Consider the following 13,905-nt stretch of genomic DNA (forward strand, 5'->3'; position numbering starts at 1 on the left):
AACCAATTGTGAGCTACTGCCCATATTCCATACTGGTCCAACTTCTGGAGCAATATTTCATTATCAACACAACCAAACACCTTAGTTAGATCAGAAAATATGCCTAGCATTTGAAACCTTTTGTTTAATCCATCCAGTACCTCACAGAGAAAAGAGAATATAGCATTTTCAGTTGTTAAACAACTTCTAAAGCCGAACTGTACATTTGACAGCAAATTATGTGATATAAAATGATCAGTTATCCTTACATACACAGCCTTTTCAATAACGTCAGCAAACACTGATGGCATATCCCTTTCTCCCTTTTTATAAAGCAGCTTCACTACCGAGTACTTTAATCGTTCAGGAAACTGACCAGTCTTAAAGGAAAAATTACAAATATGGGTAAGTACAGGGCTAACATGTGCAGCACAGTACTTTAATATTCTGTTAGGCACTCCATAATATCCATGAGAGTCCTTAGTCTTCAGTGATTTAATTATTGACTCAATCTCCCCCTTGTCAGTATCGCAGAGGAGTATGTCAGATATCAATCTCTGAAAGGCATTTGCCAACAGAGTTATATGAATCCCTGTAGAAACTAAGTTTTTATTTAATTCACCAGCAATGCTCGGAAAATGATTGTTAAACACTGTACATATATCTGACTTACCAGTAACAGAATATTTTTACTACAAACTGACTTTATATCGTTGACCTTGTGATGCTGACCAGACACTTCATTCACAACTGACCACATGGTTTTAATTTTATTCTGTGAATCAGCTTTTTTATTTACGTACCACATATTCTTTGCCTTCCAAATAACATTTTAAGCACCTTACAATACTGTTTTTAATGGGCTACTGTAGCTTGATTGTGACTACTTCTAACATTTTGATATAATTCCCACTTTGTTCTACATGATATCCTTATCCCACTACTCAGCCATCTGAGCTGCCTACTACTGCTAGTACCCTGTTTAGAACATTCTAATGAAAGCAACTATCAAAGAGCATGAGAAATGTTTTAAGGAAAGCATTATATTTATCATATTATGTTATGAGCACTATAAACAACCTGCCACTCTTGTTCCTGAACAAGGTTTTAAAAACTCTCTATTGTTGTTGGGTTATCTTTCCTACATAGTTTGTAATTATTTGTGACATTTGTTTGAGTACAAAAGCCTTTTAGTGTTAAAATTTATGCATCATGGTCTGAAAGGCCATTCACCCTTTTAGCAACATCATGCCCATCTAATAATGAAGAATGAATAAAAGTATTCTCTATGGCTGTGCTACTGTTCCCCTGCATCTTATTTTGAAAAAATACAGTCTGCATTAGATCATATGAGTTTATGAGATCTACCAATATCCTTTTCCTTGCACACTCATGTACAAATTAATGTTGGAGTCACCACATACAACAAATTTTTGGTACTTCCTGTAAAGTGAACCAAGAACACTCTAGCTTGAGAAGAAATGCTCTGAAGTCAGAGTTAGGCAATCTACAAACAACAACAATTAGAAGTTGAATTTCACTAAATTCAACTCTCCCTGCACAATATTCAAATACCTGTGCATTATGTACGTGGCCACTCCCTCACTCTGCAAGGAACTCCTTGAAAAATAGCCAGCTAATCTGTATCATGGTAAAGGAAGCCTCTGAATTGTCAAATTATTTAAGTGGTGCTCCGATATACCAATAAAGTCAACATCTATAAGCAGTTCACTAACGTTATCTCTAGTACCTCTTATATTTTGATGAAATATGCTAATTCCTTCTCTACTTGGAAACCTAACGTCCTCTAAAGATGATTCTTTAATTAGAGGAACTTCCTTTAAGCAGGTATACCTATCAGCTGATTTCAGTCTAAAAAAAGGTGTAGCTCTAACACCAACTACTGTAGGAATTATTCCATGAGTGATCCCACCACCACCACCACCACCACCCACTACACTGTCACCTATAAGCTTCACCAGCCTCCCCTTTCCATAACAATTGAGGTGCAGGCCATGCTGCTCAACTATGTGGTAAACATTCATTGCTCCCCTGAGCACCAAACTGCCGTCTCCTTTTTCCTGGTAGGTAGATTGACATCCAACAAACAGACCCAGGACTGGAGTCACGATCACAGTTTGCATACTGCGTCTCTGCTCTGAACTCCAATGTCCTCTGCTGTTGCCTCTTGTCAGGGAGCAATTGTGCACACCCCCATGGTATGTACCTAATTCTCAGATCTGTCTCAACTTATCCTTTGCACTGAAAGACTGTTGACCCCATGGTCTTTTGCTGCCTGTTGCTGGCCGTCCTTGAGGCATTATCAGGTTCAGAAGTGGCATAAGCTTAATGGATCTACTGTTGACGGATGAACTGGTTTTGTCAACATACATGCACAATTCAGTGAACTATGCTCCCTGCCAAATGAATGCAGTGTATTCAGTGCAGAATTGGAGACCATCCCTTGAGCTCTGTCATGTTTGTTCTTGCTCCGGTGAGCCATTTATTAATCAGCAGTGAGTTCTTGAGTAGTCTTCAGGCTAACAACCAGTGCCTGTTGGTCAATATTCAGTATCTCCTTTCTGACCTCCAACAAGCTGGACAGTCAGTCACTTTTGTCTGGACCCCAAGATACATTGGGATCCCAGGGAACAAACGTGCTGACTGATTGGACAATTTGGTTACCAGGATGCCAACTTTAAATGAGGGTACCAGAATTGGACCTTCGGTCGACACTAAACCACCAGTTGTTGAAGGCTTGGAACACAGTGTGGTGTGCCCTGGTTTCTCTGAACAAACTGTGAGCAATAAAGGGGACCATGACCACGTGACAGTCTTCCCTTTGTGTTTCTCATAGAGAATCTACTGTTTTGTTGGCTTCACATTGGCCACACTTAGTAAGAATCCACTCCATTGTCAGTTTGGTGCCTGTCTGATGGTGACCGACATCCTTCTGCATAAATAAAATAATCTTTCTGCACTGCCTCAATTTGGCATCTTACAGTGAAACCCTAAACTTGCTGACACACTGCCTCTGGTACTAGTGGACCACACCAAAGAGGCTGATATGATTTTATGTTTTACCCGAGAAGGTGGTTTCTACTCCTCTCTGTGAGGTTTGGCACATTGGTTTCTATCGTCTCTTGAAAGTTTGTAAGTGTGCCCCATCACCTGAATATTCTGTTACTGTGAACCAGCTTTTGTCTTACGGAGCCATGATGGGCAGCAAAGAGTCTGTCACATCTGAAGCTGTTGTTTGGCAGCAAACTGTTTTTGTCATAGACAGTGACTTCAAAGCAGTTCCAAGTTCACAGTTTAGTGGCAGTTGACTGGGTACAGGTTTGGCAGACCAGGGTTTCTCAAGCTGGGGACTAGTCAGAGCCACCAGTCCTCTGTAAACATAAGGGTTGTGCATGCTTCAGTGAGCAGTGTGTCAGTGGAACATTCTGTGTTGCAGGGAAATGGATTTTGATCAGTGGTTCAGTAACCAGCTGCTGTACAGATTTGTAAGCAAGATGTTTTCCCCAGTCATAGAAATCAAAATTTCTATCTGTTCAGAAATTAATTTCTGGAGCAGAAGGAGCTGTTAAGCAGAAACATGAGCAACGACATGAATCTAGATAGAGTATCCCAAACCTGATCTGTGGGATTCAGGTTGGGATTGGAGCTGACCAGTCCACCCATTAACTGTTCGTTATTGGAGACATTACTGGAGGAATGAGGTTCAAATCTTTGTCAAGATTAAGGTTTCTCTAAATTAATTGAGCTGAATTCCAGGAAGATACTTTTGATTGTAATTAAATCCATTTTGAATTGAGTCCGGATAGCATCGGACTTGGCATTGAAGTTGAATATCCTGTGATACGCGTTTAGGTGGTCAACTTTGCTCTCGGCCACAGTTTCATGGTGGGTGTTCTGTATTTATGTCAATATACATTCTCCGAAAGCCACCACACAATCCATTGCGGAGGGTAACTTGTGTGACTGCTAGTCATTCACTTTCATGTTCCACTCCCAAATAAAGCAACTGGAAAAAGACTGTCTATATGCTTCCATATTAATCCTAATTTCTCTTATCTCGCCTTGCAGCCCTTATGCGGAATGTACATTTGCAGCAGTAGAATTTTCCTGCAGTTGCCACAACTGCAGGTTCTCAAAATTTTCTCAATAGTGTTTCATGAAAAGAACATTGTCTTCCCTCCAGGGATGATTTCACAAAACATTTCTGTAATACTTGTATCGTGGTCGAACCTATCATTAACTAATCTAGCAGCACTCCTTTAAATGTCTTTAATGTTTTACTTTAATCCAGCCAAATGAGGCAGCACTCGTAGATAACCTACACTTCCCTGTAATACTCCCAAAAAACCAAAATCAACCATTCACCTTCCCTACTAATGATCATATATGCTCATTTCATTTCCTGTCACTTTGCATCATTATGCCTAGATATTTAATCAACACGATTGTGTCAAGCAGCACACCACTAACACTCTGTTCAGACTTTACAGAATTCTTTTCGCATATTCATCTGCATTAACTTAAATTTTTCTACGTTTAGAGCAAGCTACCATTCGTCACACCAAATAGATATTCTAAGTCATCCTGTATCATCCTACAGTCACTCAGTGATGATGCCTTCCTGTACCCTAGAACATCATCAGCAAACAATTGCAGACTGCTGCCCTTGCTATCCATCAGATCACTTATGTATATAGAGAATTAGAGTGGTCCTATCACACTTTCCTGGGGCACTCCTGATGCTACAATTTCTGATCAACGTGTTTCTGAAATAAACCGCTTTCAGCTGTATATCAAATTTTATAGGAACATGACCAGTTTCATGATTTCAAATAACATCTTCAGATGTACATACATCAGTATAACATTTAAGCCCAGTTTGAACTAAGACGCCCTGCTTGTTGCAGGTAACAGTGTTTTATTTTGAGAAGGTTGAGTCTCCCTCTTTCCCATATCAGGCCTTAAATGTTTTACTGATGTATTTTCACATTGAGATATGATTTATTTAATCGTATGGCTAGGGACCCCCATCGGGCAGGTCGTTCACCGGGTGCCGGTTTTTCAATTTGATGCCACTTTGACAACCTGCAGTCGATGAGGGATGATAGGAGGAGGAGGAGGAGGATGATGATAGCACAACACCCAGTCCCTGGGTAGAGAAAATTCCCCAACCCAGCCGGGAATCGAACCCGAGCCCAGAGGATTGACAATCCGTCATGCTGACCATTCAGCTACTGGGGTCACACACCTGAAGATGTGATTTGAAATCGCAAAACCGGTCATGTTCCTGTAAAAGTTCATATACAGCTGAAAGTGGTTTATTTCAGAAACATGGGTTACTTCAGCTGTGTTTGCCCTCAATAGAAAACTATTCGTTTTGATAAACATCCGTCATCAAGGACAGTGCAGAGGTTTCTTTTATTTGAGAAGTCTTCGAGCCACTCAGATATCTGAGTACTCATTACTTACAGTCAGACCTTTGTTATCAGTCTGCAGTGGTGTACAGTGTCAGATGCTTTCTGGAAATGTAGGAATGTGGTTTGCAGGATATCGTGTGAGAAAAAGGCAAGGTCAGTTTCGTACAAATGATGGATTCTAAAGCTGTGCAGATTTTTGGACATCTTATGTCTTGAGGAAATTTAATAAATTGAAACTTCGAATGTGCTCAAGAATTCTGCAGCAAACCAATGTTAAAGATATTGGTCTGTAATTTTGCAGGTCTATTCTTTTACCTTTCTTACATATAGGAGTCACCTGCTGAACAAAATATTCACAGTAAATGCAAGCTAAGTTCTCGGCCAATGTTGAAGAGTGGTCTGTGTAAAATAAAATGGGATTCCATCTGGACCTGATGAATTATGTATTCAGCTATCCCAGTTGCTTCTCAGTGCCAGGGAGTGAAATGTAACCCTTGTGTGGCTGTGTAAAGCAAATCTTGTAACGCTTGTGTGTGGTTAATTCCATAAGGGTATCTGTGCAATGGTTAATCGATGGTATATTTGTATTATCCTCCCACGTGAATTAGTTTTAAAATTAAAAATTTAGAACTTCAGCTCTCCTTTTTCTGTCTCTTATTGTCACATCAGACTATTTGACAGAACAGAAATCTTCAACCCACATAATGATTTTATCTAGCAACATAATTTTCTTGTGTTCTCAGCAAGCTCTTTCCTAGCAAATGATGGCATAGGTTGTATATTTCATGCATCATTCTCTTTGTAGGTGCATGAATTCCTAGTAAATTTTGCCTGTCGCCATTTCTGTGTTATTTTTTGAACCGAGAGTGCAGCACACTCTGTTTCCTCAACATTTTCTGAATTTTGTTATTAAACTACCCTTAATACACAGACTCAGCATATATTTATCTAAATTATGATTTACAGTTAGTTTAAGCTCTGTCTCCAGTTCTTTTTTGTCCATCATGTTGAAAGTAAATTATCTCCATTCATTACCTAAGTTGGATGCCAGCAACTGCTTATCTACTCTTTCCAGCATAAAAACTCCATATCCTTACTGATGTCTGTATTTACTTAAGTAACCTTCATTGCTATAGCATGATCACCAATCCTTGTCTCTATACTGAAACTGTCAGTAAGGTTAGGCCTTTTTGTAGCTGCGAGGTGTAAAATATTTCTGTTTGGTGTGAGTTTTCAAAGTAACTACTCCAGACAGTTCTTGGAAAATGTGTTCAGAACTACTTCACAAGAATATCTGTCCTTACCACCTTCATTGAATCTGTGGATGTGCTAGTCAATACAAGATAGATGGTTGAAGTCATCCGCAACAAATATTGCATGACAGAAGTATTTACACAGTAATGAGTGCAGACTTTCTGTGGATAATTCTGCAACTGTTACTATATAATCATGTGGTCTGTAAAAACACGAGATGATTGAGTTTTCCTGGGCTGGTTAGTCGTAAGCAGATAACTTCACAGTCAGGTTGTTTCAACTTCGATACACAATAGTTTTGTCAGTTACATGTGAATACTCTCCCTCATACAGTGTCTAACCTGTCTTTCCAAGATACACGCCATGCCTCATTAAATATTTCAGAGCTTTTCTACTCCGTGTTTTATCCAGCTCGCTGATCTGAATATAATTTGGGTGCAACTACTTTCCTGGATGGTGGTAAATTTGAAGACTTCATTACGAATGTTTAGACAGTTTTCTAGTAAAACTTGGCATTCGAAGTCATATGCGATCTGATGTAACTTGTGTGTTGACTGATGGGCATTCATTGGAAGACCTCAACCTATTATCACCTATCCTAAAAAAGCTGTGTGCACTCCACAAGTACTCTGCTTCCTGAGTAGCTGCTTCTTCTGTGTATTACACGCCTGAACTATGAAAGGGAGCCCTACAATTCTCTAGCCGCAATGCAAGCCCAGAAATCAGCAACTAGGGCTGTGGAGCCTGTGGCAAGAACCCTCCAGATGGCTCCAAATCAAAGGCGGTTACCTTCTTTCAGGGGTGTGCCCTTTTGGTTTTCCTCATATTTCATTGTAGTGAGTATTGTTCCTACCTCAGTTTCCACTGCTGTTACCCATTATGATTTGACAGTGAGTTATGAAGCCAAAGAGTACCTGTTTTTCTTTTCTTTTTTTCCATTTAGTGTATGTTGCCCCAAAAAAGTATTTAAAGTTGTCACTCAGTACAGAAGCAGTCTATTTCTCTCAAATATAAAGTAGCAAGATTCTGCATGCAAGTAAGATATGTAATTATTTGTGTGGATTTGCAAATGACAAATTCAATTTCTATTGGTCTAAGACTACAGCAAGGCAGTATGGTATTGCTTCTGTTCCCTCTTGTAACACAATATTATTTTAATTAATTTACTACCTTTCCTCCCAACGTAACATATCTCCCAAAAATGACTAATCCTATGATAGGAAAACTGTCAGCTAATTTGATATAGAAAATCCATTTCCTTCCATATAAGTAGGAGTGAAAACCTAGATTTAAGAATGTTTCATGTTGTATATTATTTTTAAATGTATGCAATAAATTACTGACATTTCATACACTTGTGGATCATAGTTAACGGTATACCTTTCATTTCTAATTGATCTTAACCAAATTCTGTAGTTTCATTAAATTGCTTTATGCTACTGCTTCAACATCATTGAGAGATACTCCTGCTCAACTGATCTAATGTTCTGTTCTGTGACCTAATTGTAGATGATGCATTAAACTCTAACCTCTTTGTTGTGTCTAGTGCGGCTGCCGTGTAAAATGTTTTCACCCTCTTTTTAACATGTTTTATTAGACTCGTTAGAAGCTGATACCTGTGATAAAACTTGTCCACACTGCTCCCTGCAGTTTCTTTATCAGTCAGAACTGTCTTCTTGAAATTACTTGTATTATCATATTCCTTGGCCCTATACAACTTACTTTCCATTATGTTACTCTCTGAATTGGAAAAAGTAGTAAAGTTTTTCTGAGTTTTAATGATCTGCAACTTTTATTAAAACTAGAGATACTTTCTCTTATTATAATAACAGTAATAGTAATGTTGTATTTTGATCTTTCTAGATGACAAATTGATTCATCTAGATCCACACTATTGTCAAGAAATGGTTGATGTATGGAAAGCTGAGTTTCCTCTCTCTAGTTTTCACTGTAGGTCACCAAGGAAACTGAATCTCTCCAAAATGGATCCATCGTGTTGCATAGGATTTTACTGCCAAACTAAAGATGACCTTGAAAAGTTTGTTCAGAATGTGCAGACGGTGAGGCCAATATAGTTTACATATTATTTTCTAAGTAGCATAATGGGCAGTCAAATGGAAACAAGACTGATGGAAAAATTAAGTAAACTTTTCATTATTTCAGAAGTAATTGCTGTAACTGTTGATACACTTATTTAACTATGTTACAAGATAGTCAGTGCCTTCATGGAAAAATGTTTGCAGTTACCTAAGGAACCATGATTTTACCCAGATGTGCACCTCTTTGTCCAAAGCAAATTGACAGTCGTGAATGACTTCAGGACTCCAAAAATATGGGAATCATGTTTGAAGAGATTGGAACTGTGTGAAAGATGTGCAAGGGCTTCTCAATGAAACTTTTGCAGCAATAATCAAAACAACTTTGGCAACATCTGCCCTTTGATTTGCTTCAGACAAAGAAGTGCACATTTGGCTACAATCATGGTTTTGTAGGAAACACAAAAAAAATTTCCATTAAGGTACTGTCGATTCTCTCAGTGGGATAATTGTATTAACAGTTGTGGTAATAACTTTTGAAATAAAAAACAGTTTACTTACTTTTTTCCGGCTGTATCATTTTCATTCGACTCTTTTATAATTTCTTTAGCCAAAGAAATTGTTGCAGTTTTGTTCTTTATTATACAAAAGTTTAGTTAGTTATTTTATTGCTTTTATCAGTTTACACAATTTAAAGATGAAATCCAATCTCAGCATAGTTGAATGTTAGCAGTAACTGTCTTTGTGACAATGTGGCAGGTCTAACAAGAAAAGAAATTAGTTGAAAACAAAGACCTGAATTTTCACAATAAAATGTTGTCCTGATATCTTCCCAAGCAATTTCGATATTTTTGGTGCCCTGGAAACATTTATGACTGTCAATTTGCTTCAGGCAAAGAGGTGCATGCCCGAGTACAATCATGGTTCTGTAGCCAACTTCCTCACTACACTGTTTCACTTAGTAATATTTGCTAGAGTTTTAATGAACATCAGTAGGGAACATGCCATGTGTGAGGCTTTTGGTCTGGTGATAAGGTGGTGGTTCCATACTCCTAAGCTTAAATCAGCATTGAGCACAGTTCATTCTGCAATTGACAGTTTACCCTGAAATTAGTTAGTTAATCATGCTATCTCAGTGAGTTATCTTTCATAGTGATATGTGTACCACTTGGTTCGCTGGTGTGAGTAGTCTTGTAACACTCTGCTATGGCACTGTTACAGAGGCAAAAGAAGCCCCTAAAGCCCTCTCCACAACCAACAAGAACAGAATCTAACTCTACAACTTGTAAATTTAATTGTAGGTACCAAATGAGCAATAGATGATATTAAGACCACCTACAAACCCATGTATTTGTATTAAAATACCGCATGAGAAACTATGATTCATCACTGCACACACAATTCCCATGGTTTCACAGTTCTATAACATCTCTTCAAGTACCACATAAAACAGAATCTAACCTTTATCAATACCTTGTGCAGCCAATTTAAAGCTACATTTTTATGTAAATTTAATTTACACCACCTGCACCAAATACTTGAAATAACTGCTCATATAGTGGGAAATTCTTTTGAGAGCATGGCAGTGTAAGATTGCCAATTTGTCTGGATGACGTACTGAGCACTCAACAATTGATACAGGTCAGACTGTGGGTTGGCTTGGGCTCTCTTGAGTTTTGGGCACTCCACCTTGTTTCCACTCCATTATGAAATCAAGAACAGTTTATATAGGTATATTCAAGGTAACTGACATAGTCACTCACGTGAGATACTCAAACTGACTGCCGTGGTGGAAGCTTATGTTGGGATAAAGTGGCAAGTTTTTGTATCTCGCACTCTTGTGAATGCATGTGGAATCAATTTTGCCCATGCAATGACTAATATGGAATATTGACAGCATTCATGTCTGATAGAAGTCAAGTGTATAGAAACATGTAGTGTGTGTTGGAGAAGTGGTAAGAAGTAGTAAGAGATGCAGCTAAGGTGAAATTTCAGTGATAGTCTTGTAATAGATAGGTAAATTCCAGAACAAATAATATTGCAGAGAAAGGAGTTAGCTGCTTTGTTGGGAAAAGAAAAAAGTTATCTATAGAAATCAAAATTCAAGTTATTGCCAGACACGAAAGATGAGTGGATAAATATGTAAATATAAAGCGAAACAAAGTTTCCATTGTGTCTCTCCCTTTGGGTTCAGCTATCATACCCGTTTTACTAGCTCATGTTTGAGGAATTTTCATTTCTGAAATTTGTTTTTACCTTACTGTTAGTGATTGGCCATTTTTTTCTGTTGTTCAATATAAGCTTGATGAATATCTGAAAATAAAATGTTTCAATGTACGTTCAACTTCAAAAGTCTATTACTTGTTTTTTTGTTCACAGTGCTTAATTCCTCCTCATGAAAAGGCTGAATACCCCATGTTTATATTCTGCAGTGGAAGAAGTAGAGACGTCATGTCAGCTCCAAAATTTTGCATCCCAGATGACAGCATTAGACTCACAGATTCTGTACATGACAGTGAAGATGATTTTGAAAGTGAAGAGTTTGAAGTTCTGTGATATTTCACTGGTGTGCTATTTATATGTGATTGTATTTATTTAATCTACCATTGTAAGTTTGCTAAAATTATCAACTGTGCTGCAAGCTCGCTGAATTGATATAAATCCCATCATTTTTTATGGTTCACATTATGTGGTAATACCATAATGGATAAGAAAAAGTGATAAAATTATCTGTATTGCTCAGCTTCCAAGTTACTAAATGTGTTACTTACTGTGTAATCTATAAGACTGCAGTTTAAAAGCAAATGTCTTTGCTTAGATAAAGTATGTTTTATTTTGTGACAATTGGAAGTTGATACATTGTTGTAAAAAGTTGATTGTGTAGGCTATTACATAGATATAACTTAACAACTTAATACAGTGACCTGTTCATTTCATGTGATTGTTGCAGATACTTAAAAAGATAAGTGTGATATATGTACTTACTTTAGTGCTAGTAATTGAATCCATATGATGTGATCTTTTGTGTTAGGCCTATAATTGTTATTTTTACACTTACTATTTGTAACTACAGAGAATCTGAAGGTATATATTTTAATATTTTAGTCTCTCTCTCTCTCTCTCTCTCTCTCTCTCTCTCTCTCTCTCTCTCTCTCTGTGTGTGTGTGTGTGTCTGTCTCCTAAGACAAAAATGCAAGTTAATTTATTTGTAATTTATCAGTATTACATTTTTTGAATGAAAGTAAAGCTTATAATCTATTTATCTCTTTTATTTGTTGTATAAATTTTTAATACCAGCAACATTTGTATTACATATCTCTGTTAGTGAAACCCCACTTTTACACTTTTCAAGGGACTTCAAAAAAATGGTGTAAAACACTGGAAAATGTAAAATGTGGGAAATAACATTTTAAGCTGTAAAAGTTACGTATAGTATACCACCATGGCACTTCATGTATGATATATGTACATAACAGGCATCAAAAGACTTGTCAGGGACTTTATCATCTAATAAAGGTTAATTATCTAACAAAAACCGCTGATGTAACTGGAATTGATAACTGTCTGGGAAGTGGAAATGTTTGACTTAATTTCAAATGCCATAATTGATGTTTTTGGAAAGCCTGCAGCTGTCATTCATTATTTAAATCGCCATCGACATCTACATCTACATCCATACTTCGCAAGCCACCTGACGGTGTGTGGCGGAGGGTACCTTGAGTACCTCTACTGGTTCTCCCTTCTATTCCAGTCTTGTACTGTTTGTGGAAAGGAGGATTGTCGGTATGCCTCTGTGTGGGCTCTAATCTCTCTGATTTTATCCTCATGGTCTCTTCGCGAGATATACGTAGGAGGGAGCAATATACCGCTTGACTCCTCGGTGAAGGTATGTTCTTGAAACTTCAACAAAAGCCCGTACCGAGCTACTTGAACGTCTCTCCTGCAGAGTCTTCCACTGGAGTTTATCTATCATCTCCGTAACGCTTTCACGATTACTAAATGATCCTGTAACGAAGCGCACTGCTCTCCATTGGATTTTGTCTATCTCTTCTATCAACCCTATCTGGTACGGATCCCACACTGCTGAGCAGTATTCAAGCAGTGGGCGAACAAGCGTACTGTAACCTACTTCCTTTGTTTTCGTATTGTATTTCCTTAGGATTCTTCCAATGAATCTCAGTCTGGCATCTGCTTTACCGACGATCAACTTTATGTGATCATTCCATTTTAAATCACTCCTAATGCGTACTCCCAGATAATTTATGGAAAAAACCAGAATACCGAAATTGATACTGGAGTGGGAACCGGAGGGGAGAAGAAGAAGACGATGACCTATGACCACCTGGCTCCAAAATGTACAGCACACAATGAGGAAAATGGGCGCAGAGGAAGAGGACACACAAGATCGGAACATCTGGAGGAATATTTTGAAAATATAGTTTAAGAATGTTTATTGTTTGTATTGTAATTTCCAAGTAAATTATTATGTTGGAGATAAGCCTCTGTAATGAGGAAAAGCTCAAAAGAATAATAAAAAACTGCTTCCAGTTGCTGACCTGCTATATTATAGCTAAATGATAAGGGATCTTTCTTTCTGTGTATTCACAGCACATTACACTTATCTACATTGAGATTCAATTGCCATTCGCTGCAGATCCTCCTGCATTTCAGTACAATTTTCCATTGTTACAACCTCTCGATATACCACAGCATCATCCGCAAAAAGCCTCGCTGAACTTCCGATGTCATCCACAAGGTCATTTATGTATACTGTGAATAGCAATGGTCCCACGACACTCCCCTGCGGCACACCTGAAATCACTCTTACTTCGGAAGACTTCTCTCCATTGAGAATGACATGCTGCGTTCTGTTATCTAGGAACTCTTCAATCCAATCACACAATTGGTCTGATAGTCCATATGCTGTATCGAACGCCTTGTGGAAGTCAAGAAACACGGCATATACCTGTGAACCTGTGTCTATGGCCCTCTGAGTCTTGTGGACGAATAGCGCGAGCTGGGTTTCACACGATCGTCTTGCGCGAGCTGGGTTTCACACGATCGTCTTTTTCGAAACCCATGCTGATTCCTACAGAGTATATTTCTAGTCTCCAGAAAAGTCATTATACTCGAACATCATACATGTTCCAAAATTCTACAACTGATCGACGTTAGAGATATAGGTCTATAGTTCTGCA

General features: G+C 38.1%; 1 protein-coding gene across 2 annotated transcripts in view; it reads left to right on the forward strand.

Annotated features, from left to right (window-relative positions):
- Positions 1 to 12,200, forward strand: part of LOC126248645 (cysteine protease ATG4C) — an 81,609-nt gene extending 69,409 nt beyond the window's left edge. For both annotated transcript variants that reach the window (XM_049949827.1, XM_049949828.1), the window contains 2 exons: positions 8,535 to 8,731; positions 11,087 to 12,200. In XM_049949827.1, coding sequence (XP_049805784.1) covers positions 8,535 to 8,731; positions 11,087 to 11,263 — 374 coding nt within the window. In that variant the 3' untranslated portion in view covers positions 11,264 to 12,200. The remainder of the gene's footprint in view (positions 1 to 8,534; positions 8,732 to 11,086) is intronic.
- The last annotated feature ends 1,705 nt before the right edge of the window (positions 12,201 to 13,905 follow it).

Source organism: Schistocerca nitens, chromosome 3 (assembly GCF_023898315.1).
Source record: "Schistocerca nitens isolate TAMUIC-IGC-003100 chromosome 3, iqSchNite1.1, whole genome shotgun sequence".
Classification (NCBI taxonomy): Eukaryota; Metazoa; Arthropoda; class Insecta; order Orthoptera; family Acrididae; genus Schistocerca; species Schistocerca nitens.